The 26,921-nt window shown below is 42.1% G+C and overlaps 1 protein-coding gene across 1 annotated transcript in view; it reads right to left on the reverse strand.

Annotated features, from left to right (window-relative positions):
- Nucleotides 1–2,661: 2,661 nt before the first annotated feature.
- The window catches only part of fgfr3 (fibroblast growth factor receptor 3), a 63,324-nt gene continuing 39,064 nt past the window's right edge, over nucleotides 2,662–26,921 (reverse strand). The window contains exons 6-19 of the mRNA XM_085342938.1: nucleotides 22,999–23,122; nucleotides 22,647–22,837; nucleotides 18,316–18,460; nucleotides 15,689–15,864; nucleotides 11,052–11,057; nucleotides 10,811–10,956; nucleotides 10,505–10,626; nucleotides 10,223–10,333; nucleotides 9,945–10,135; nucleotides 9,457–9,579; nucleotides 8,980–9,050; nucleotides 4,279–4,416; nucleotides 3,185–3,290; nucleotides 2,662–2,878 (exon numbers count right to left, since the gene is read on the reverse strand). Of these exons, the coding sequence (XP_085199064.1) occupies nucleotides 2,714–2,878; nucleotides 3,185–3,290; nucleotides 4,279–4,416; nucleotides 8,980–9,050; nucleotides 9,457–9,579; nucleotides 9,945–10,135; nucleotides 10,223–10,333; nucleotides 10,505–10,626; nucleotides 10,811–10,956; nucleotides 11,052–11,057; nucleotides 15,689–15,864; nucleotides 18,316–18,460; nucleotides 22,647–22,837; nucleotides 22,999–23,122 (1,815 nt within the window). The 3' untranslated portion in view covers nucleotides 2,662–2,713. The remainder of the gene's footprint in view (nucleotides 2,879–3,184; nucleotides 3,291–4,278; nucleotides 4,417–8,979; nucleotides 9,051–9,456; nucleotides 9,580–9,944; nucleotides 10,136–10,222; nucleotides 10,334–10,504; nucleotides 10,627–10,810; nucleotides 10,957–11,051; nucleotides 11,058–15,688; nucleotides 15,865–18,315; nucleotides 18,461–22,646; nucleotides 22,838–22,998; nucleotides 23,123–26,921) is intronic.

Below are 26,921 nucleotides of genomic sequence, written 5' to 3' on the forward strand. Positions count from 1 at the left end.
GTAAACATTTCAACGCTTTTGCTTTTTTGGGGGAGGGAGGAGTCGGCTAGACAGATGACTGCATTAAAAAAAAGAAAGAAAAACAAAAACAAAATAAAAAGATGGATCCATCCATCTTGGAAATCCCATGATCCTTCCCTGCACGTGTAAACCTCTGCCCGCCTACATTCACCAGTGCAGTATTTGGTTCAGAGATATGAAGAATTTGATAAAATACACTTTTAAGACTAATTTGGCACTTTTCTCAACAAATGGAAATTGAAGAAGGACCCACCACAGTCTCATTCAACAAACCAATATTTATATATTTATATATATATATATATATATATATACTGTATATATAGTTTCTTTTGTTGCCGTGTGATCTGTAAGTCGCACAGCATGCCTTCATTTCAGTATTAATACTACAGAGCAGCGATAAAATCTCAAGCGTTTGGGCAGAGTGTTTTTTTCCCCCACACTCAAGCACAAAAGGACAACAGCTTTACATTTCTGCCTTCAAGCTGATCTTTTCATCCGTGAAAGTGTACACAGGCGCTCAGAGTTTTGAGACTGAAGCTTGTTAGCGCTGACCCTGTGACCTTTACGAGTTAAGCAATTGAAGCCTTCAGAAGCATGTTTAAAAAAAAAAAATCCCCCTATAATTACGTTAAATCTTTTCAAACAACACCAGCTACAGGCGATGCAACTTGAATTCCTCTTTTTGGTCATTTTTAGACTACGAAACAAGTGACATTTAACAATTACACATGAAGAAGCCCATTTCTAACCCTCATCGTAGCTGCTAATCTTAACCCTAACCCTCTACAGAAAACTGTCAATACAGGCTAACACCTTCATGTTTGCAGGTGAGATGTTACTCTGACACCAGCCTTTGTGGTCAGATGTAAAAAATGACTATAATGCCAAAACTTGGAAGAACAATTGATCCAGATGGCTGCCCCTCTCTCAGCCTGGATCTAGCAGAAGTCTTCCTGTTAAAAGGGAGTTTGTCCTTCCCGCTGTCGCCAAATGCTCGCTCTGATTGTTGGCTTTTTCTCTGTATTATTGTAGTTTCTTCACCTTACAATATAAAGCACCTCGAGAAGACTGTTGTGATTTGGTGATTACATAAATTGAACTGAAATAATAGAAGCAAACACATTAATCTTTTCATGGCCTGAACAGTAAAACAGTCCAAACAGGAGGATTTTTTTCCCTTACAAAGGGTCTGAAGGCTTCTTATGATTCACAGCTAGTCATTGTTGTTGATGTTCAATATGTGTTTAAGTACTAGAAGGTCTCCCCGGTACGCATCTCCTGCTTTTTCTTGCCCAGCAAGAGTGAATCGTCGCTTTGATACGGCAAACGCTAACTTTTCTAAACCAGAACTCAGAACTCATTGGAAACATCCGGTTCTCCTCAACAGGAGCCTTCAGCCTTCGTGAGTCCTCCTCCGGCAGTCAAATCGCACTCTCTCGCTCTCAAAACAAAACAAAACAAATCATCTTCGTGTCATACATTCTAAACTGTAAACAAACCAATAAAAAGATGGATCAGAAACCAGAGGAGTCTGCCAGTTGTGAAAATAATATCGCAGTTTGGTTGTAAAATAAGTTACAAAAACAAAAGGAAAAAACCCATTGAAATAGAAATCTTTGCGTACAGTACTAAAAATCCTAAACTAGACCTTTCGAACTTAAGAACCACATGTTAAGTCTATAAATATCTTTACAAATATACACGTTAATTACTCAAATAAACCTTTTCTGATTAAGTGTTTTACACGTTCATGACAGTGTCTCCTAGATTGCAAAGTTTCCAATCCTAAAACAATATCTTAAAAAAATGTCATTTTTTGTCTTTTAAGTACACGGCTGTGGACAGCATTATGATACATATTTGCATTTATATATTTACAATAAATCACTTTGTAGATACATTTTTAAAAAACCCCTCATAACCTCGCTGTTCTTATTACTGAATGGCCCTGAAGCTTTGCCTCATCTTTGATGAGGAAAATTTGTTCCATGATTATCACTTTTTCTTTTTCCCAGGAAGCTAAAATGCGGATGATGGCGTACACGTTCACGAGGAAACGCTCACGTGATCCTCTCTGTTGCTGAACGTCTTCTAGTAACTCTGCGGAAGAACAAATCCTGTCATTGAGCTCACGCTGGCTTTGCTGGTATCTCGTTCATCAATTTTCTTTCAGATCGCTTTATTGCGATAAAAGGGCTCCGTGTAGTAAAAAAAAACAAACCGAAAATTGGAGGACCCCCACCCACTGGATCACCAACAAGTCACTCATCAATGCCCTTCATTTCCTCCTCCTAAATCCAGTCTCAGGAGGTTTAATCCCAGTAGGCACGGAATGGTTTCACCCCACAGATTGTCTGTAACAAAAGACTGGCCCGAGTACAAAAATATAATTTCATTTCTGAAAAGAAGAACACAAACATGGTTCAACGGCAAGAAAAAAAAAATCCTTCAATGTTTAAAGAGAGTTCGTGGGGATGAGGAGAAAAAGAAAACACGAAACAGAGCTTTGTCCGAGAGTTTAAGACAAATCAAAAAGAGCTGAAGCACTGTGGAAGTATTGCATGCTGAGTTTTCTTTTTTTTCTTTTTTGTCCCTCTCCGTATCTTGAGGTGCTTGAGTCAGTGAGCGGTGATATTTCTGTCACAAACTGTGAGAAGAGGTTAATGTCCGACCTCCTCCGGCACAGGTTTTATGTCCTAATCACCCCGTTACTGGGAAGCTGTTTGGGAAGACAGGGCTCGTCAGGCAGCGGGTCGTGGGCGAACACGGAGTCGTCCCCTGAGGAGCAGGTGCTGTTGGAGTCCTGACAGGTGGGCGAGTACTGCTCGAAGGGCACCGACAGGTCCAGGTACTCCTGTCAGAGGAGAGGTCAGAGGTTAGACTCTGGTGTCACAGTCAAACTTTTTCACTTTTTGGTGGTCAGATGATTGGAAAAAAGTTTAGCGTATTATTCCAGGTCTTCAGAATATGAAATACTTTGGAAATGTTATGCTGCTTTACATTGTTCACTCGCATGCAACTTTAAAAATACACCCAAACATCTAAAGAATCTCTCATTGCGACTCTTTAGCAGTGTTTTTATGGTTGGGTGACGCAATAAGCTGCGTGTGCTTTTATTTCTGGTGTTGTGTGTGTTCTGCAGCTTTGCAGGGAGACTTACGTCTGTGGAGGTCATTGATAAAATCCGGTCGTGATCTTCTACCAGCTGTCTGAAGGTCGGCCTCTGCGATGGCACAGCGTGCCAGCACTCCCTCATGATCATGTACCTGGAATCCCAACAGCGAGGATTTAGTCACACTGCATCTCGTTCACTACATTCTCCGGTCTTAGATGGACTGTTTTTACTGTTTCGGTTTTTTTAGCAGACTAGACATAACACAAAAGGTCCCTATTAGGCTCATTTCCAGCTCCTTATTTTTATTCTTAGCTTTGAGTGATTCACAGTTGAAAATGATCTCATATCTATATTGTACAGGGCCAACAAGCTGTTTGGTTCCCTTATACCAGGGGTGTCCAACCCCAGGCCTCAAGGGCCGGTGTGCTGCAGGCTTTAGATATCACCTTGGGTCAACAGCGGTCCGAACCCCCGGGCCGTCGTTTGGTACCGTGAGAGACGAGACTCGGGTGTGAAATTTAAGGTTTTCAGGGTTTTTTTAATCATTAACTTGGATTCCCTGGATCTTTTCCCGTGTTGTAGTTGTGTGTCTTATTTTGAAAAATATATTTACGTGTTACCATAGTGACCAGAGAGCATTAAGGGGCAGAGAGGAGGACGTTACTCTCTTGTTGGCGCATTTCAAAAGGGGACGCTGCTAATAAAGTTACACAATTACACAGTAAATTCTTGTTTATTATTATATTTACAAAATACCACAGTTTTCGTCCTATCATATCATTTTATTTTGTTGTATTTATCTGTGATGGATCACGGGGACATCTAAAACCTGCAGGACACCGGCCCTTGAGGCCTGGAGTTGGACACCCCTGCCTTATACAAACATATTATGAATACAGTATTTTAATGACAGAACAACTCATTAAAACATCGAAACCCTCCTAACAAAAAACACTTCAAAAAAGAGGTATAAAGTTATGGCTTTCTGGGAATGTCAGCAAATGTATGACAGTATGACAGATAAACAGAATATTACTGAGGAACATAACAGGGCCCTGGTGTAACCTGCTGTTGTTTGGCTCATCTGGACAGCCTCCTGTAAACAAAGGCAACACACTTATACTCATGCAGACACCTACAGTTCATGGGTGCAGTTGGCAGGCTTGTCCATTCGATGTCCTTCCTTCAGCAGTTTAAAGAGTTCTTCCACTGGGATCCCTGGGTACGGCGAGCCTCCCAAGGTGAAGATCTCCCACAGCAGTACCCCATAAGACCACCTAAACAGCAGCGCAAACACACGAGGAATATAGATCAGAGGTCGTAGCGACGCCGCGGTCTAAGGCAGTCATAGTTCACACAGATGCGCTCTGTCCACCGATCGACCTGTTTGAAGGAAAAATCGATCCTCGGTAATGTTAACTGCACTCAATTTGAAAAAATCCATTTGAAATTCTTATTGTTTCAGACAGCTGGTCAATATTTGTAAACAAACAAAAAAAATCTACTTCTCTTGCCTCAAGCAAGAAATAAGACGAGTAAACGAAAGAAGGAGATGTAATCATCAGTTCGTTGTTTTGATGGCTCAAGAAAAAAAACAACACAAAAAAACGAAGCGTGCACAAAAATCTTGTGGTAAATAGGCAGCTATTAACTATGGACGCAGATAATGATGTTTCCACAACACCAACACAGGCCTGACCTGAAGGGAGAAGCAGAGATAAATGGGAAAACTTATTATACAGCATCTAGCGTTAAAGCGCAGCTGCTATCTAAACCAAGCCATCATCTCTCTTTCTTTGTCTCTCGGTGGCAGCAGCTCCAATGAACCCCCGTATTATTTCTTAATGTCTAAAAAATGAGGGACAGTAATCATATAACGGGCAGTCTATTAACTCAGCATACTATTGTTTGGCTATTCGTCCAGTGAATCAGAATGAGTCCCCTCCTTCTATTGCAGCTCTCGCTAGGTCTAATCTAATTATCCGCGCTCTGGTCCAGAGGGTGAATAAATGAAAAAAAAGGGCCGCTACACTGGCTTAGCCGGCTGGTCTTAAATCCGAATACGGCGCACGCCTGAGACAGAGAGGGAGAGAGTCGGATGAAAGCCTGAGAGACGACTGTGGTGAAAAAGAGACATCAATATTCAAAGAGAGGGAAACATGTCAACAAATCAGGTGTTCAGTGTCACAGCAGGATAGTCGGAATCAGAAGGAAGAGCAGAAAAGAGAGGCTGCTTATATTTATTGATGGTTGCTAGGAATGAATATTCACAGGCTATTAGGTGACTAACAGGAGAAGAAGGCAATGAAGATATAAACACTTCATTTGGGCACCTGCAGCAACGGGAGCTGACAGTCTCGGAATCTCAATGCAAGCTTCACCGATGGCTGATTTAGTGAGATTTAGAAGGATAATCACTTTGGGGAGGAATGAATATAATCCTGCATTTGGTGTGCTGGTTCAATGATAGCTGTGGCAATATCTATCGACTTCAAATGTGTTCATCAATCAGCCCTGTTGGGCGATGAAAAGCCACTGAAAGTACATGTGCGAACAGACGAAGAGGAACAACGCTGCCTTAGTAGCAAAAAGGCCATGCTGCCACTACTAATTTCGTTAGTGGGGAACTTGGATTTTCTCTTCACCAATCATACCAAACCTGTTACTGACAATCTGGCAGTACTGCATGTGCTAGGTGGTTGGAGACGAGAGTTAATGAAAAGTCAGCCACAACTTTATTGGCTTTATTTGTTGCCCAAGCATTGCTTCTTGCTGTTTTCATATTCAGCACCGACTCTCTTCGTGACTTATACGGAAAAACAACATCATCTGTTTCTGGGGCTAATAATAGACTCTGACGAATGGTATCCATCTGTGATTTCAGTCCTGTAGACACTTTTAATAAAGAATATTTGCACATGATACCAATCAACACACCACTGATCGTGTATTCTTACAGCAGACATTAATAAACGTCAGCCACTCATATAAGCAGCGGCATGAGTCAAATTAAGAAAATGAAGGCTGTTAGAATATATCAGCGTCGCAATATAATGACCGACTTTGTTAAAGAAGTTTTGAGTAATATTGTGAGCAGATAAGTGCAAAATTATTGAAAGGCTTTTTCCCATGTGTCTTTTTAACATAGTATATCTAAACATACTACTTTTACTGAGCTATAGCATAAACCACTACAGGATGTGCTTTAACTCTGTAATGCTCAACGCTTGTAAAATGTATCTTTCTATTTATATACAGTATAAAAACTTCAGTAAGGGTTTTTAGCTGTCGCTGTGAAAGCATCGTGCCAACAAAAAGGGAATTGGTTTAGAGGAGGTGGACATAAAAAGTTATCAGAGGGTTTCCAAGTGTCAAGATTTGGAGTGAGAAGTATCACCAAGAAACTCAAAGAGAGCCACACCGTACAGAACGAGCCTGGCAGAGGTAGGGAGCAGAAGATTTCAAAGACTCTTTGAGAGAAGTGTCAAATAATCCCAGAACACCAGAACGCAAAGAAGACAATCGCACACAAACTCTGCACAGGAATGGACTGCGAGAAAAAGTCCACTTCTGCAGAAGAGAAACCATCAACCCAGACTCAACTATGCTAAGGATGACCTGGAGGACGATACTGCATACTGGAAAAACATGCTTTGGTCAGATGAGACAAAAATAAAGCCATTTGATCATAGAGGCACTGCTTGTGTTTGGAGGAAGAAGGGAGAGGCGAACAACCCCAAGAACACCGTCCTCACAGTCAAACACGGTGGTGGGAGTATTATGTTCACAGTAGAAGGAATCATAAAGGAAGGATATGTGAAGATTTTGAAAGAAAACAGCAACACACGTCACTGAGGAGTGTCCCAGTCCTGGTGAAGTCTACAGTGAGTGTCATTGACTGTGGGGTGAACTGACGACCAGGGTCTGTGCAGGAAGTTTGGAGGAGCTCGAGAGATTCACAAAAGAAGAATAGGCTGGGACTGCTCAGGAGGACATATACAATTGAGTATCAGCATCATGGGGGCTAATAATTTTAATCCAAAGCAAGCCTTGGTTTTTGGAAAAGCTGTGCTAAAATGTTTCATAGGGGGACTTAGAATTGCATCTTCATCTAAAGATATTGACATTGCTTAATTCAGGCTTGGCCAACTCCAGGCCTCGAGGGCCGGTGTCCCTGCAGGTTTTAGATCTCACCCTGGGTCTACACACCTGAATCACATGATTAGTTCATTACCAGCCTCTGGAGAACTTCAAGACATGTTGAGGAGGAAATTTAGCCATTTAAAGCTGTGATGGAGCAAGGACACATCTAAAACCTGCAGGACACCGGCCCTCGAGGCCTGGGTTTGGACACCCCTGGCTTAAATGAAAAGAATGGCATCTACTCTATCTGTGACCATATCTTTGCTCTAAGCCTACCAGCATTACATTTACTGTTCTACTGGACATTAATTCGTTTATTTAGTTACAGGTAAGTTTCTTTCCCTTTAAAATCATTTCTGCAAACGTGTCAGTGCCAAAAGCTTTAGTCTTAATCATACCTGCTTTTACAACCCAGCTGCTTTTGGCCCACACCTTCCCCACCTTCCCTGCTTTTAATGGGCTAGTGCGTCACTGTGAAGCTGCAGTGAGATTTCTCCACTGCAGCTTTTATAGGCTGACACCTCCGAAGCTGTCCAAAATAAAATCCTCACCTCCGTGACATTGGCAGCGGCCGCAGTGCTGGCTGAGCCTCTATCTGCACTAAATAACTCTGGTGTTTGAAGTCGAAAAGAGAACTGGTGATGTTAATGACGACTTACACGTTTTCTTGAAAAATGAAAAATGTGCGAAAGGACAAAAATCCTATAAAAATGGCTCCCAAATGTTGCCACTGTGTTTTCTGCCTTTACAGCTGTAAATGAGCCAGGAGGGTTTCAACAAGCATGAATCTGACAGGAGAAACAATATGCACTACAGTTTTTTCATTGTTTTTTAATTGATTCGCCATCATATTTCCTAAAAAAAAAAAGGGGGAAAAATAAGAAATCATTGCGAGTCAAAAGTCAAGGTCCCCCAGGGTGTGTGAGAGTAAACTGGCTTCAGAGCGACTACTGTATAAAAGGAGGAGGAGGAGGTTTGGCGGGAGGATTGACTGTGTAATCCAGACCTGCTGAAATAACAGAGAAGCCTGATTCTCCCCTCGGCCTGTTCCCAGTCTAGTGTAATCACACGGCGAGCCAGTGTTGACAGGGGCCTGTGTTTGGCTTGGATGGCTGTGCTGGGGACACGGCGTCTGGCTGTAGCCGGCGGGGCTTGGGGGTTGAGAAGACGTTTTGGGGTGGGGGGTGGTATGTTACAGCTACTGCAAGGCAGGCCGCCTCGCCTCCTCACCTTTCTTCTCTTGATCGTGGCCAACACGGAAGCAATCAGAGGTTGTGAAAACTGTCTCTGCTGCCCAGATTCCTTTTGAAGTGCTGTGGGGAAAGTGCCCCGAGGGAACACCTTGTGATAAATCCACTGACCCTCTTTATCTCCTCCTGCTCTGGGGCAGGTTGGATTTTCACTGATAAAACAGCACTAAGATGTCGGGACTCTGTTGTGTTCCTATCTCTCTCTGCTGTCGTTGGATAGAGATTAAAAGAACAAATGCAGGAATGCGCCGCGGCTAATACGCGAGAACCTCGGGGGTTATCAGGTGAACCGCAGATATTTGGAAAGGGAATGTTATGATTCCATGTTCGCACACGGTTGATGCTAACACGCTCAGTCACGATATTTCAACACCCGGATTCCGCCGGTGCACTCGCTTACACGCGACTGGGCAGTTGGTATGTGACGGTTAGTTTGTGCAAACTCACACATCGCTCTGGTGCGTGTAGACCCGGTCGAAGAGAGCCTCTGGAGCCATCCATTTCACGGGGAGACGACCCTGAAACAAAGGAGACAGAAACGCTTGGGTCAGCAGAAGCACTCTGTACGGAGCTGACAACCAAACACTCACACAAACACACAAACTTCAGCCTAGTCACGCTGCCACCACCACAGCTTGAACTTCAGCTAGCTTCAGAAATCTGATGACCATTTCGGTGCTTCATTCGCAGCAACGCCTTTGCTTGAAAACACATTCATATCAACACTGTGGAATCCGCATATACACTTTTAATTTTGCTCAATCTGCTCAATTCTACTTTTGAGATGCGACCCGACCGTGACACTGAAAGAAAAGACTTTCAGCCATATGTAATAAGCTGCTGCTGTATTCAATACCATCCCATCGTATCGCTTCAAACACATAATATTTTCCTAAAGGACAGCACTGAAGGAATGAGCCTCACATTTGTGGTCTTTTTGTAGTAGTCTATATTGTGCACGTCTCTGGCGAGACCGAAGTCGGCGATCTTCATAACGTTGTCCTCCGTCACAAGGACGTTTCTGGCTGCCAGGTCTCTGTGGATGCACTGAGGGAAGAAGAACAAATGCATCAAACACACGGCGCATTGCACTCACGCATACACGCAAATATACTGAAACACTGATGCAAGTTGACAAGTTTTACTTTGCACTATGAAACGCACAAACTGAACTTTAAAAGCCTCAAATTTAGTTTAAACTTAGAGTTTTAATTCACTAATCTAATTATCTTTCAATTTCGCAATTAACACATTGCTGTAATGGACTTGATTTCTTCCTGTTAAAAGGGAGTTTTACCTTCTCACTGTTGCCAAGTGCTTGCTCATAGGGGGTTGTCTGATTGAGAAGTTAAGTGCAGGCCAAAGCATCCTTTTATATGATAACTGAGTTAAAGTGAAGCAACGTGGCTAACCTTCTGTGACGCAAGATACTCCATGCCTCGGGCAACCTGGTAGGCACAGGACACCAGGTCTTTGAACGTGAGCTGCTCATCGGGGATTTTGCACGTGTCGAAGGAGTAGTCCATGCCCGGTGGCCGCCGTGCACGCAGGTACTCCCTCAGGTTGCCTTTGGAGGCGTATTCCACCAGGACATACAGAGGACCTGCACGGGAAACAGAGAACAAATATGACTTTCATGGCAATGGTTAAGTCCTGCATTAATTCTGTTGTTACTGCACTCTGCGCTCACCATCCTGTGTGCAGGCTCCGAGTAGGTTGATGATGTTTTTGTGTTTCCCAATCATCTTCATCATCTCCATTTCTGACACCAGGTCTGATAAATCTTTATCTGTGGCGTCATCTGAGATAAGAAAATCAATGGAGCATTTGTACTGACGAAAATACGAACCGAAGCAATCAAACCAACGCAAATCCAGTACACAAGACAAACAGAACAACAGCGAGCATGGTAGCACTGTCACTGCCAAGGTCATGTATTCATTCCTGCAGGGTAGCCACAGTGATTACTTACCTTTCAACATTTTCACAGCAACAGTGAGCGACTTGTTGGGCTTCTCTTTGTCGATGCCAACAGCCTCAGCCATAACCACCTGACCGAAGCAGCCTTCTCCCAGAGGTTTACCCAGAGTTAGCCTGAAACAAGTGGCCAGATTTCAGACTTGGAGTTCAGTGTGTATACTCATAAGACTTTAAGTAATTTGATTACATGTAAATTTCACATGTAATTTTGTCACATAAGCACAATGTAAAGTGTGAAATATAATTTACTTGACTGAATAATTTTTTTTGAGCGCGTGCAGTGTGCTTTTTTCCTCACCGTGTCCGAGGGAACTCCCATTTGGGGTCGGACGGCAGCTCCAGCTCCGAGACGTTGGCGAGCATCGGGCCGTCGCTGGACGACAGACGGGCGATCCTGACCAGCGGCGTGTTTGAGTTCATGGAAGAGTTGGAATCCAAGGACACCTGCTTGGGTACAAAAGAATAAACTGTTATAGTCTCTGAAAAAGAGTTTGGTGACAGGCATTCAAATAAAGACAGAGGGAAAAGAGAAATCTAACCGTGATCTTTGACCAAATATTTTTTAACTAAATAATGAATAAGTAATTCCTTTTTCAGATCAGTTTGACTCTTTATTATTTATTCAAACAGTCCTAATATTTTTGATGTTTTTGAAAATGAACCAGCCCCTGAAACATAAAATATATTCAAAAGAAATCTTTTCTCGTGACACACTGAAAATCTTGACACTCTTTTGGGGGGTGAAAAAAAACAAAAACTGACAAAAATACATCCAGTGCAAAATCCAGTCAAATTCAAAACCGCTTTGAAGTTTAAAGAACAACATTCAGTGACTTGAGATAAAACCCTTTTTGGGAAACATCACACATCTCGGGACCAGACCAATGTCAGTGACTTTTACAAACAGCAGGCCTGTGGCTGCGCACGGGAGGAAGCGAGAGGTAACAAAGATGAATGAAGGAGGATGCAGAGGTGGGCGAGTGAGTGGCGAGGTGGGGTGGACATCTCCATCCATCAACAAGCTCCATTTCTGGATCTGCGGTCATTCCGCTGAGCCCTTGGGCTCGGCATCCTCCCGCCATTTATCTGACTGCTGGGGAAAAAAACGATGGCTCGGGTCTGCTTTTTGATAGATCTGTTTATGTCAGGGTCTGCCGGCTCAGACCCTTCAGGTGGGGTCCTGAAACAAACATGTCCACTTACCAGACTTCTTGACTGGAGGAAAATGAGAAAAAGGGCCCTGACCACAATTTCAGAGGCATGAAAAGTAATATCTGATAGAACATGCCAGGAGCTTTACAGGAGATTTACTCAGAGTTATGAAAAAAAAAGGAGAGAACAGGGAGATTAGCTTTACAAAAACGAAGCAAAGATTATAGAAAAATGCAATAAGAACTTTCCCTGCACTACCTTATAAGACCATTTATATGAGCGCCGCACAAGTAGAAATGATTTAGAGGCTACAATTAAAAAATGTTTCGATAGTTGAGGTTTCTACTTGATATAACCTAACAATACTTCTTTATGTACCAAAAAAAACCCAACCTCAGACTGTATAACAGCCTTTACAGCTGAAACCTTAACGTGGTTTTAAAAGTCTGTTTGTTTTCCAAGAACTGCATTATGGCTTTCAAATAATATTTTCTTTTCTAAAAATGCATCGTTTCCATTTTGAGATGCACAACCCTTTAATTATGGAGTCGGAAAGCTGGATTTTGCACAAAACACACAGACACACATAGTGGCTATGTCCTGCACACAGTGGGAGCCAGCAGGGTGGGGCCGAAGAGATAATCGCAAACTCGTCTACATGTTAGACATTCAGACAATCTTGGCATTCAGAGAGAAATGGTAAGATGCACATCCCTACCTGGATTATAATTACTGTAAGAGACCAAAAGTAATGAGCTAAAGGCTCACAGGGATTAGTGCGACTGCTCTAAATAATCTGTTTCTGACTGTCTTGTTTTGTTCTTGGCTCTCTGTGATGTCATTCAAAGTGGCTATCCTTAATATGCTCAACCCAGACTCACAGCTCTGGCTCTGAGCACAGAAGCCTATTTGTCCCACCTCTTGTTCGACCTTCTCTTTAGAGAAAAGGTTGAAGGTAAAAAAGCTTTTTTCAGATGGAAGATAAACTACAGTACGTAGGATAAATCAGGATTTCTTGAACTGTGATTCATGCAAAGCTAGAGTCCAAAAATAATAACTTGGACTTATAAAAGAGCGTAATAGTTCCCTTTTAACCCCGTACTGCCAAGTGTATCATATCTGATATCTTATTTTTTGAAGCCTCATCAGTGTGTTTTCATTTCTCCTAATATGATTTTGCTTGTTTAAGGGAAACAAACCGTGAACAATAAATTGCACAAAATGCTATTTGTAGCAGAAATTATTAAAAAAAAAAAAAAGAAGAATTATCTTGATTTAACCTAAAAACTGAAAGCCCCCTTCATATATCTGTTAAAAGTTAGCATTAGAGCTGCTCACAGTAAAGCACAGTAAAAATTGGTTTATATTAGCTATTTGGCAACATATAAGAATCAGCATTTATAACGGCATATAAATAACAATTAAAAAAGTAAAGAAGAGACAAAGAAAACACACTTTAACCATTATATCAGTGCTGACGTTGTATAGTTAGTCCACAAGAGGGCGCTCTGCAACTGATGACAACAGAGCGTAAAATGGTGACGACGACTCGCGATCCGATCCGCAAATGATCTTAGCAAATGATCCATGAATAAGTAACTGCATAACAAATGTTGAGGAAATGTTTTTTCGTGCGTCTTAATTAGAGATGGACCGATCCGATATTACGTATCGGTATCGGTCCGATACTGACCTAAATTACTGGATCGGATATCGGAGAAAAATAAAAAATGTAATCCGATCCATTAAATATCACGAAAGCACCTCACAAAACTTGCAACACGCCGTAACTCGCCTCAGAACGTCGGAACAGTATGCATCACGTGATAGAGCAGCTGTGGCATGCGGGACCTGTCGGTGGTCTGGATAGCATTTGGAGCTTCGCTAGCAACCTGGCATTTCATCTCCGACAAAGTTATCCCCGAGAGAAGTAAAGCAAGTGTGTAAGTCCATCTCTAAATGTTTGTAAAGCATTCCTGCGTTAAGCTTAACGAGCGACTGCCTCTCGCTCTCCGGCTGCTACTTCAATCGTGAAACTGCTAATGATCAGCTGATCGGCTTTTCTGTCGTGAGTCTCTCTGGTTTGTTTTTGGTCCACTTTGCGCCAGAAAGAGCAAACCAGCGGCTGAACAACAGCAGCACGTTTAAGCTTGATAAGCTGTTGTTAGAATTTATTTAATATTTCTTTCTACACCAGGATCTTTTTCTACGTAGCTGACGGCTGTAACTGTGCAGGGGCGGATCTAGCAAAGTTTAGCCAGGGGGGCCGATAGGGCATTAACAGGGAAAAGGGGGCACAAAGACATACTTTTCTTTCTTATTCTCATTTAAAATGTCTAGCTTTTAATAAATAATTATCTGACACCCAAAGTTTTAATTTGATGTAAAATGAATAGAAGTCAATTACTGTATATAGTGACTATTAAGTCTAATATATATACCCTAGTAAGCTATAGTACTTTTTCCTTTGGGAAGGTACCATCTGTGCAGTCTGCAATTTTGTTGAAGAAAGATGTTGAATCTATTTAATATTTCTTGAAAAATAATTGATTTCTGTGCATTTTTTTTCACACTGCATCAAATTAAGGTTGATTACGTTGATTAAGCATCATGAGGTGGAGCGTGAGGGGTGGTTCCCTATTTTTTATTTATTTATTTTTGTTGTTGCTGGGAGTTGGAACCCTATTAGTTAGGTTGCTTAATATTTACGCTAAGTACTCTTTAAAATACCAGAATAGGGAGGATGGTGTAGGTCTAAGTTTATTAGATTGATCAGTATTGCTGAACTATGAAATATTTTTTTTGTATACAGGTATAACAGAATAGCTTTAGTGTAGTTGTTGTTTTAAACTTGAGTATGAACTTGCAGACTTGCAAAATGCAGCAAGATATTTTAAAAAACAGTTTTGTTGATTAAAACACACTATATCGGATTCATATCGGTATCGGCAGATATCCAAATTTATGATATCGGTATCGGTATCGGACATAAAAAAGTGGTATCGTGCCATCTCTAGTCTTAATTCTACCCCCAAAAAGATGACATCTGACAGCGTCCCCCGTACAGATAATGACGAATTTTAGCATCTCAGTATAAATCAATAAGGATGTGGTTTGATGACCATTAGAAGCAGTTTCTGTTATTTTTTTCAAGGGTAGCTGCATAAGCAGAGACCAGCTATGCTAACGTCTGATGTGCACCCAATAATTTTGTTCTATAAGCAGTCCTGAAATATGACAGAAACCACTAAGGTCAGAAAAAGAGCTTGAAGGGTTAAAATATCAACATCAGTCTAAAAAAAAATCCTGTATCTGTCGGTCTGTCTCTGAGTGTTTACTAACAAGTCAAGCTAGCGTACCCAGGTTTTACTCTTTATGCTAAGCTAACCCGCTACTAGCTCTATCTTTGTGTTTACATAAAGAGATGATCAATCCTTTGTCTCAACTCTTGTTGGAAGAGTGCTCAACAATTTTTTTACAAAATAAATTATTCCTTCAGCCCTCGAGACTTGCTTTAATTTCAATAACAGCCTGTTCGATAATAAACTGAGCATGATTAGCCCGATCTTAGTAGATACTGTATCTAAGCTTGAAGTCACGAAGAGTTCTTCGGACTAAAAGCTGCGGCAATGCAGCTGCTCCACTCTGTGTTTCTTCGCAAACAGTTGATGAGAGAGAGTGTGTGATACACTCAGAGTGAAATCTAAAACCAACACTGACAGTCACAGGAGCGCATAAATATCCCTGAACCAAATCTGCTCCAAGATAAATGTGAACACATGTCACCAGTGTGCTGCCGTCCATCGTCAACACAGCGCCAATTAAACAACAGGACAGACAGACGCGTAGAAACCTTCTTTAACCAATTTATACTTTGTTCTATTATTTAAATGACAGATACCCCAAACTCTTCCTTTCTTAGTTTGACCTGGGTTATATACTAAAAGCTGCATTAAACAGACAAGCAGAGAGAAGAAGGGTTTTGGGAAAGTCTTGTGCAAATCTTGTATCTACTTTCTGTTACCTGTCTCTTGAGGGGGAACTTTGACAGTTTTTGCACGGGAGGCGTGGGCAGAGTCTTCTGCGTGGTCATCCTCATACGACAGAGGATTGCGATGACCACGGCGAGGATGAAGAGCACGCAGCCTGTCACGTAGATAAGGATGTCGGCGTAGTAGTCTTCCTTTTGTGGACTCACTGCTTTAGGAGGGAAAATGTGAAAAGTCATTTGAAATTCACCAAATTCACACAGCATTTTGTTTTAATTCCCACTCAAAAATAGCTTGCTTTGTTCAGTAGCACACTTCAACCAAATGGATTTTTAGTGAGCATTTTCTGTGAAGAAATATCCATAAATCAAAAGAGAAACAGATCAGAAACTTGTTGTTCCTCACTGAAAGCTCGCATTCACACCGTGGGTTGGGGCAGCAACCCACGGTGTGATCATCGTGTAGTTTTATCCTGCTGCAGGTAATTGCACCTGTGATACGCTTTTCCTCAGGGAGGCAATTATTGTCTTGAAAAGCAAAAGCTGAAGTGTCGTTAAATTGCCTCATAGCCCAGAGACATCTGAGCAGACGATCTGCTCTGATTAAAAAGCGCCTTTCAGTGAAGGATGGATTGCATGTTCGGTTGGTTAAATTAAAGGGATGGTGACAGAGCGTCGACGCACTTAAAATATGTGCTTACAAGTAGCAATCTATGATAATTAGGTTTGAAAATTGATGTTAAATATTGTGCTGCAGAGCAAAACAAGTTTCGTGGCGTTTCTAACATTTCAGGTAACACAGGTGGGAGAAAATGGACCCACAGAGTGAAGAGTATACCTGGAAGCACCGTCAGCCAAGCAGAGTGGTAAGAAAAGCCGATAGAGTTCCCTGCGAGACAAGTGTACTCGCCCGCATCCTCAAAAGACACATTGGTCAAGAAGAGAACCTCTAGCTCCTTATCTGTAGTGTTAATGCCAGCCGTCTGTGGAGGATGAGAGGGAGGAGAGGGAAGAGAAAGAGACAGAGAGAGAAGATATATCGTAAGGCGAAAGCTTCTTAGAAGAAACACCAAATGCACCCTGGAGGAAAGGACAGTCCTGTTTACTGTTGTCAGCACCATCACCCACACCTGAAAACACCCAAGCAGCACCTACACCACGCTGTGAGACAAGCTCGTTGGTTCAGCCTAACGCCACAGGCACTCTTTGATGTAATGAACTCCTATCAAGAATTTTCTAGACTGTAGCAGTGATTTACTTTCATATGTGGAATCGTAAGACACAGGCATCCATTTCCACATTTAGAACAGGCAGAAGTGTCATAACAGAGTTTCCTAACACAAAATATTTCTTACAGACTTCTGTAAGCTTCTTTGATAAGGAGAGTTTTCTGTTGCCTCCAAATGCACCCGTGAGTTTAAACTGAACCACGTACAGTTGACCTGATGACAAAGCTTGCCTTTGGTTCTGGACTTGCTTATGAAGGTCTTTGTGTGTTTGTGAGAGGAAAGTGATTTGCGCCTTTGGATCAGTGTTTTTCTAGGAATGCCTCAAGGATCAGTCCTAGATCCTTTATGTTTTTAAAAGAAAACAAATTCAAATGAGCACCGGGTTTTGTAAAGATGTTTTAAAAAGATATTTTTAGTTTAAGATTACTGCTGCAAGATGTCATTACCAAAATGGGATTTCACCTGAATTTTTTACAAGTAAAATTTAGAGAGCCAGATTTATTAAATGGTCCGCAATCCCCAAATAGAGCTCAGAGGCCTGGTTAGTTTTATGGGTGATTTAATAAAGCGCCATAAAGCACAAAAAACCCTTTTTCCCCCCAGCTTTTTAAATTGTGCAGATATTTAACGTTAGTAAATCAGTTTGCACGCTTGATTTAAACAGTCTTAGTCTTAAATAGTTTGTGCCTTGAGAAAGGAACTCACAGAAATACAACAGGGTCTGAGTTCCCACCTCTTACACGCCATCTTGTCACTGTGCACTTTTTGTAAATATCAAGAGTATCATCAACTACAACTTTTTTTTTAAGCACCAAAGCCCAGCCTAAAAAGTGCATCACTGCAGTTGCGATTTTTCTTTCTTCAAATATCATTTGGTGTGATGACCGCTAGGTTAGTTTGATTCAAAGGCAGTGCTGGATGTGGCTTAGTAAAGGCTGAGGTGGAGGACTTATTCCCCGTGCCTCAGTAATGAACACTGACATCCAGACGCCTGCTGCATGCTCTCATATAAAAGCACATTAATATAGCAGGAGGATGCTCTCCCAGAGAAATCAATACTGGCTTGTTTGTGTACGGGTACGCTTTGGTCAGTAAAGGTTTTATGTGGGCTTTAATCTGTGTGTGTGTGTGTGTGTGTGTGTGTGTGTGTGTGTGTGTGTGAGAGACTTTTGAAGTTTTTGCATTAATTAATGGCGCAATATTGTCTTTCTCTTATCGACCGGGAAGGAAGACAAAGTGGAGCTAAAATAGATGATGGCCATTAGCTAACTAAATGCGAGCATTAGAACTCAAACCTCACTGATGAATGTGTATAGGTGTCAGCAAGCCAGCGAGCCAGTCAAAACCCACAACCAAGAGGAACATTGCAGAGAGGAAGAGGCACAGCAGATCAAATGTGGTGACGACGGTTCTCGCCCAGAGTTCAGAATTTACCTGGTTTGTATATGTTAAGCCAGAAAGCGTTTTCTGACTTTCCTACAAAGTTTGAAGCACGACACCAGTACTTCCCGGCATCTTTCTCTGTCACGTTGGACAGTTTCAACTTACTGTGGGTCTCAATGTGTTTACTGACAACACTCTGTAAAGGGAAAATTGAAAGGCAGAGTGAGGCCTTCACAGCTCCTGCAAAAACACATAGTAACAACATGCAAACCTACATACTACACACACATCTAAAAGAAGCACTGCACATTGGTTTTTACATTTACAACATTTTTTTGTGTTATTAGCTTAGTTTCATTGTTTATTGTGAACAAAGGGGACCTCTTACGCTCATTCTTATCTCCACATAGCTATACGTGCTTCACAGCTCAAAAACGATCCAGCTTCTCTCCCTTTAAGGCAAACTTTCTTCTGATTGGCCGATCCGTGTGTTTTCATACATCACAGAGAGCCATCAGTGGAAAAAACTGCCTCAAGCTGAACATTTAAAGAAGTCTTATCATCCTCATCATTTAGTCCACTATTGTAACAGCATATATGTGATAGAAAATAATGAAAAGCATGATGAATAAATCCTCTTTATAAGCTGCTGTTGTAAAAAAAAAACAGAGACAGCCAGGCTATGACTTTCCAGTTGTTTACAGATTTATGCTAAGCTATGCTAACATGACGTGAGAGTGATACAGTGAGGCATAGTGTCATTCTGTCAGTTTTGTTGATTAAAAGCAACATGTCAAACCTGTAAGATCATAAACACACAACAACAGGAACACACACGAACCATACATTGCAGACTCGCACCAATCCGCGCTGTCTGTTGCTAGTTTAAAGGCATTACAGTATGTCAGTCCTATAAGGGTGTAAACCTGTGAGTGTAAACACTCACGATCTGACTGGGTGCTTCGCTCGCAGAGAAACTGCTGCTAAATTATTAAACGGGTCCGGCGCATAAAGGAGAAAACATATCATGTTTTATAGTTGCTTAATGAACATCCACGGCTTGGCTCCAGACGTCTCCTTCTCCCTCCCCCGTGCGGGGCGAGTCACTCATCGTTAACTCTTTTTCCAGGCATCAAAAGAACGATTCAGGCATTTCTCAAAAAAAAGAAAAGAAAAATTCTTTTTTTGACCCCCTCGTCTCACCCTAAGCTGTATTTAACTTCTACAGTATATGCCACACACGAGAGAGCATATCATGTCTGAGTGAACTGTGGTGGGCCTAGAGAGAGAGACTGAGAGTGACAGAGAGAGAGGGAGGCACACACAAATCTCAGTAAATACTGTTTCAATTATGCGGTAGTCGAAAATAGAGCGTGGAGCCGCAGTCTGGGCTGACAGGCTTGCTTTCCCCCCTCTTTCTCTCTCTTTTTGTTGGCCTCTCTCTTTCTCCTCCTCTTTCGCTCTGTCTTACTCTCACTCTCTCAGTCCTTTTGCTTTCTATTTTACTCCACCTTCTCAGACGTACATTTCTAAAGATTTGCTGGACACTTTATATGCTGATCTTGTGTTTGAAGTCGTGAAGTTACGAAGACAACATACTGCACCCACAACCATATCTCTTATCCACAAACGACCCACGTGTTTCAGCTCAAGCATAAATTAAATGACACTACATTGATGTAAAAGGCTTCGGCACAGTCAGTGTTTTAATAAGTCATAAAATAACTGTGAATCCAGCAGATTTAAAGTGACATTTCAACATTAAATGAGTGAGCACCTAGGACACCTCGCTAAACTACCAGGCTCATATAGCCTCATATTGAACGTGCGGATAGGAGAGCGTCTCATGTAACAAGTGAAGGTATTCATTTATTTATTTAAATGACTTGACATTAAAAGTCAATGAAACTTTAATGTCAAGATGGAGTAACCCAGACCTTCAAGCTCACGACTCATAGTGTGAAGATATTTAAAAATTTTAATAATAATTCTAATAATGTGTTAGAAGATTAGAAACTCAGGCCTTGAGCATCTCTTCAACTCAGGAAGGTTATCATCTAAAGGCTTCAGCTCCAAAATAATCTATTTGCAACCTGAGAGCACTCTTGTACCTGGACAGTTACTTTCATATGTGAAAAGCTAACACTGTGACGTTTCTCCATGCGCTTTGTTCAGCTTCTATCTCTTGCTCTTCTTGTTTCACGTTTGCATCTTATTTCCTTCGTCCCCTCCTCCCGCCCGTCTCGCTGCTTTTCTGACACCCCAGCCACTCGTTCTCGCCCTCGCTCTCCATCTTTGCCCACCAATCTGTCACACATTCTCTCCCTCTCCCTGCTGACTTTGCCCTTCCTCGTGTTCCTCCACTAATTTTTTCCATGGCTTTTTTGGTTGCCTCTTCCCTTTTTCCTCTCTCCTCCTCCTCCTCAAACCACGCGACGCAGCACATCTGACGGCAGTGGCGGTTAGCAGAGCCTGCCTCTCTCCCTGCGTTGCCGCCACCACAGCAGTTAACTTAGTCCAAACCAGATGTTTGTTTTATTCACCCTCTCCTCTTTCTCTCTCCAGAGGCAGAAAAAAGAAAAAAAGGAGGGGGGGCGGTCAAAATGAGACAGCTAAGCCCTCTCGGGTTTTGCGATGTGGATGGGAGTCTTCCTTTCTAGACCCCAGATCTAAAAACACGCCTCGAAGTGGGTTTAAGGTTGTTGCCCTCTCTTCGATTGATTGAGGACAATCCTATCTACACTTTCCTAATACTTCATGAGGAAGTATGCGATTAAAATATCTTTTTAAAAACTAAAAGATGCTTCATCAGGGCAAGGACAAAAACTGAAGACGGGCAACGCTGAATAGCTCAGAAAAGTTGTGATTAATCTACAGGGACATCTGAAAATGCAAGTCACGTATACATCATTTTCCAGCTCGATTTATAATTAAATAGTTCTTTCCCAAGCAAGTAAACACGTAGGGCCACCTTGACTGATCAGACTTATAACCTTTAGGGTGGATTTTTGATTCACTTTATTCATGTATTTTGTTTTTCTGACATTCTTTAGTTGAATTACGGTTTGACTCAATACGAAATAAAGCGCAATAAAAAAAAAAGTCAAGTATCTCTTCTTCTCTATAATGCTGTAACCAAATATAGATTTTAGGAAATCTGACAAAGAAAACCTTTTCGTTGTTGTGATTGTCAGTCTGTCACTTACTGAATCAAACAATGCAAACATGACTGCCTTGGCAATCTCCTTTCCAGTGGTTAAATAAACAAATCTGGGATTTGCAATGAGACTGAAATACCAACAGCTGATATTTGGATAAACCATGACATTTATCTCAACAATAACAAATATTTCTCTGCAAATGCAGCTATTGCCTATTTCGTGCACTTCCTCCTAACATATTTTATTCAAATCGAATGTAACCAGTAAGCGGCACTCGACTGATTGGCTTGTGGAAATGCTGGTTAAGCATGATTAATTGCTGTTAGCCTATTAAAGAAACATGAATACATTTAGAGTGGTGGAAGAGACACAATGCGCAATCACTGGGTACAATCCTGCACTAAGTTAGTATAGGTGCTCACCCCCCAACCATTCCCCTTGCCCCTCCCTCAGCCTGCTTCTGCTGGAGGTTTCTTCCTGTTAAAATGGAGTTTTTCCTTCCCACTGTCACCAAGTGTTTGCTAACGGGGGGATCATCTCATTGTTTAGGTTTTTTCTGTGTTATTGTAAGGCCTTTACCTTACGATATAAAGTGATCTGAGGTGACAACGGTTACGATTTGGACCTTAACAAGTAAAACTGATTTGAAATTGAATTGAATTAGAACGTCTGTGCTGACAGCCAGAGCTGTGTGTCTGAGACAATCTTAAAAATGATATCCTCTTACTGTTTCATCATGACATAAATGAGTAGAAAAAAAGAAAAAGGAACAAATAAGAAAAAGGAGAAAGAAAATAAAACACTGTAATTATAAGTGAACTGGCTCCATCATCACCAGTATGGAACCACACTGCTCAGGCCAGCATTAGAATAAACTGAAGCAGTGCAGGTGCCGTGGTTAAGTGGAGAAAATTATTTACAGGGCTATTATTAGGTTTATGAGAATCCATTTTTATATGGTGTGGTATGTCGCAAAATGCAGGTGTGTGTTTTTTCCCCATAATGAAGGTATGGTGTTTGAGGAATGAGCTCTTCGGGTTCAGGCTGCAGCGAAAACAGCCTGTGGGCCCCACAGACCCACCTACTGTAAAAGCTCATTAAACAGAACTATTAGGAGAGATTAATTATGAGTAGAATTATCGCAGACTGAGATCGACTCCAGGCAGTGAGACTCAGGCTCATTACAGATGTAAAACAAAGAGCTCTGAGCTACAGACCCACCTTCAGCACGTTGACGTAGGGAACACCGTCGGGGCCAAGGCGACTGCCGTTCACCTCAATGTGTTTGAGCCACTGGATGTGAGGCTGGGCGTCGCTGTAAACCTTACAATGAAACTCCACATTGCTGCCCACCACCACCGTCTGATTAGCTGGCAGACCAGCCTGGAGGATGGGCCTGTGAGGTGAACGCTCTGAGGAAAAAGAAATTATAGAGTCATTACCACAACTCATTTGTGGCAATAATATGCTGCAGGAAATTTAGACTTAAGGTACAGCTAAAAATAAGCTCTTTTATAATTGCTGTGTGTTAAGTTATGTGTTGTTAAAACAGCAGAAGAGAAAAGACATTCACCGAGCACGTCGAGCTGGTAGGTGTGGCTGATGGAGCCGTATTTGTTTTGCACAACGCAGGTGTAGTTTCCCCGGTCTGACGGCACGGCGCTCTCCATCACCAGACTCCACTGCTGGTGTCTCAGCTTGGGGTTGGATGGGGTGGAGGGACGACGGAGATGAGAGAGGAGAGAATATTTAGTATATGTCATAAAAAATGACAAGGGTGCAGAAGTCTTTGGGAGAATTTGCTTTCATATTTTCAAGAGAGCAACACACAAATACCCATTTAGTATATTCCTACGTTTAATAAGACGGTCACCATAGAGAAATTGCTCCAATAAATATCAGCTATTGCTATAGAAAAGCGTCCTCTCTACTGTCAGAGCTATTCCCTCCTTTGATATCCTTTGGTATAAAACATCACAGAGCGCACCGCTCGGTAAACAGGAGAGGCCTTTGTGCAGTGCATGTTTACTGAGGTGCAAACCCTTTTGAACAAACATTTCAAACGACAACACAACTGTAACCTCTTTTTATTAATTGCATCCCGCTTGATGCAGAACAGATGTGATTAGCAGAACGCAATATTTTGACGTGGTGTAAACGTCTTAATGGGAAATTATTCCGCGTGCCCGCAGCGGCCAGGGAAGCTGCAGAGAGTGGTGCCATCAGGTATCGCTTTGAATAAATCACAAGGAACGGCCTTTTCAAGAAAAAGAACGCAGCACACGCCATATGTTTGAGAAACCAGTTAAACTAACTGGAATCATGACTTGATGAAATATGACATTTTCAAATAGCAGAGAAGTATTTTCTTCTCTCCGCCTGCAGTGAGGGCAGAAGGATTTTTTTTCTTCTTTTGCACCTCTGAAAGTGGTTCCACTGTGCCACTCAGGAGCAAGCCATCCCCGGAGACCCGAGTGTTGAATTGTGTGTAGTAATTCAAATCAGGTGTGGCTGGATGGCAGCAGCAGACAGATACTAACTTGACAGATTCAGAAGTCTATTGGATGGGAGAGCGAACGTACGAGTGGTCCGGCACCGCGAGGCGCGAAGACAGAACCCGCCACGCATCGATAAGCAGAGTCTCCACGGGCCGAGAGGAATGACCTCCACGGTTTAAGTGGAAACGTGTGGCGCTTAGCGCTGCGAGACAGGAGCAGAGTGAACTCCTCCGCGAGAGGTCAGAATTACTAACGACGGGAGTGAGTGATGTCAACAAGGAGGCTTTTCAGGGTGGAACACTTAACATCACCCGCAAAGGAAAATGTGCCGACCCAGAGAAGGTTTAATGTTTTTGTAAACATTTAACCCCACACATTTTGGTGGCCAGCCAGCCATTCACAGAAGGTATATATATATATATATATGTATATATTTGTATGCCGAGGATCAAATTCTCCTCCCCTACTTCTTCTTCTTCTCCTCTGTCTGTCTTACAGTATACACTTCTTGACTCCCACTCTTGGAGGCGTGTACGGAAAATAATGTAACAGTGTAAATATTATGCCTGTGTGTGCTTTTTGCAGTTGCGTGGTAACATAGGCTCGCTCGACGCTGGCAAATGGTTCTTCAGAGGGGCTGGCTCCACCCCGTCTACCCCTCTCAGAGACAGGAGTCAAACCGAAGTCAATGGCTGCTCTCATGAGCAGCTGAGTGACGCCTTGTGCTGTGGTGGCTGGGATTGAGCTGAGCTGAGAGGGGAGTGAAGGGATAAAAACCCCCCAGAAAACAGGCGACACATGCAGAGGGGACCGAAAAGGTGGTAAAATATGAGAACAAGTTCAAGCTCAGTAGTGGGCAAGACCACCAGGAGATACAGAAAGAGAGCGATCCAAAGCATGACTTCTTTGCTTTGTAACTCTTTGCAAACTTTCAGTTCAGATGGAGCTTTTGCGCAACTACATTTATACGACAGCTGCTGTTACATTGCAGATTCTGATTTCACACCTAGCCCGAGACATCTGTGTCTGATACACGCACTCGGTTTTAAAGTGTTAACTGCCACTAATATCGTGGCTACTGAAACCGAACTTCTTGTCTGCGGTAATAATTAACTTTGAGTGCCATTCTACTTTAATTCCTCCTGGCACTTTTCATTATTTTCTAAACACACATCACTGGCTTTTATTACCATGTTACACTGGCTAACCCCTGTTGAACTCGTAGCATTAGTCCCCAAATGTGATAATCCTATCCATTCCAATCATGCCAGATTCCAACCAGAATTAAATTATTAAGCAGCTTACATTAGAGTCATACAAGGCTTTAAAGGTTTTAAGGCTTTGGCTGTGGATGTACGGAGCGCACAGAGCATGCCATGGGAATGGACAGGCAGTTTTACACTGCAAAAAGTGCACTTTGAAAGAGACATTACCAGCTTTTCAGGAGTCTGAGAAGGACAGAGAAACAACTTGAAATTTGTATTCTGTGTTAATTTTTTCTCTGAAATATTTTGGGACAAAGTAAACTGCCTTTCAAGGCATTTCCTTTTGCTTCACCGGGATTGCCATCGAAAACACTTCAGTTCCCTCATCCAATGGGCAGATTCTCTCACGTCTTTTCATCAAATTCTGGACTCTGAGCGAGCTTGAGAGACTGGCAAAGATGCTGACATTTTTTGCAGTGTATTAGTTGTCTGAGAAAACACAGGAAGCTCTTTTCCCTTTATAGTCCAAACTCTCCGTCTTCACCTCACAAAATAGCTTCTGTCAGAACCAGCGGGGCCAGTTACCAGAATTTATGAGTGTGTCAGAGCGGACCAGTGGCCCGGATCTGCGCTACCGTCTAATTTGACCCATAGAGAAGGTAGAAACAGAGAGATGCAGCCCTAAGGGGGTTGCTATTAAAGCTGGTAAAGTTTAGCTTTGCAAGACAGCAGAAGGCTGTAAAAATGGAAGTATATGAGTAAAAAAAACAACAAAAAATTGGATCGTCTATCTTTTGATATCTGCGATGTGTTTGATTAAAATGACCGAGAGGGGAAAAAGACGTGCGGCTGGTCTAAAATTAAAAAAAGGAGTCCAAAAATAATCTTGCAATGTGTAGAAATTCCTGCGTGGCCTACTGAGACTCACAATCCAGGCTGTGTTAAAATCCGGAGTGGAAAAAACAAGGATTTAAAGTGCTTAAAGTCTTAAAAAGCAACAGTGTGGAGCTAGTTTAAGAGCCCCGTCTTGGAAAGCTGTCAAAACAGGGATTGAAAAATCAGTTAAGTGCTGAGCGACCTGGAAGGAATGAAACACAATAATTACATTGTCAGCTTTAGCCTCGCTTGTGCTGCCGAAGTTTAGCATGAGCACAACAAAATCCCATCCGCCATATGTGGCATCATACAACGGCGATGACTTTGTCTGTCGAAGGCTCGGGCTGGCTCAATGGGTTGACAACACGCCCATCTCTTGCCACGTCCATCTGATGGCTCAATAGACGGCTGAACTTTAACCTTTAGGGCTTGGCCTTCACAATAAGGAGCGCCGCAGTTGTCTGGAAAGGCGAACAATGCTCCGGCACATCGCACTGCTGGAATTTTATTTTCCATTTTATAAATGAGCCACACATCCTATTTAGTTTCCTTTAGTTTTCAGCTAATGCACCGCTTAGCTCTCTCGGTTGCATTTCAACAGAATTGTAAAGTGCTTGCAAAATTTTAAGCGAATATCTGAAACAGCCTCCAGCTTGCATGGGGAAAAAGGTGTCAGTGTACAAATATACAGGCCTGTAGGGTTAGACTATCAAATACTGACACTGGAGCTGCTAACACACGGATCATTCTGCTGATCCTCTTCTGTAAATTAAACAATCCCTTTGTTGTAGTCAGCATTTTCCCCCAGAAATACATTACCTTCCAGAATGGAAAGCATGTGAAAGACATTAACACTGAAAGCCAGACTGTCTGATAATACCGTTGTTAGCAGCTGGTAAATGCAGCTTGACCTACAA

The sequence above is a fragment of the Diplotaxodon limnothrissa genome, linkage group LG19, assembly GCF_057381915.1.
Source record: "Diplotaxodon limnothrissa isolate DT_005_m linkage group LG19, D_limnothrissa_male_GT1.1, whole genome shotgun sequence".
Taxonomy (NCBI): Eukaryota; Metazoa; Chordata; class Actinopteri; order Cichliformes; family Cichlidae; genus Diplotaxodon; species Diplotaxodon limnothrissa.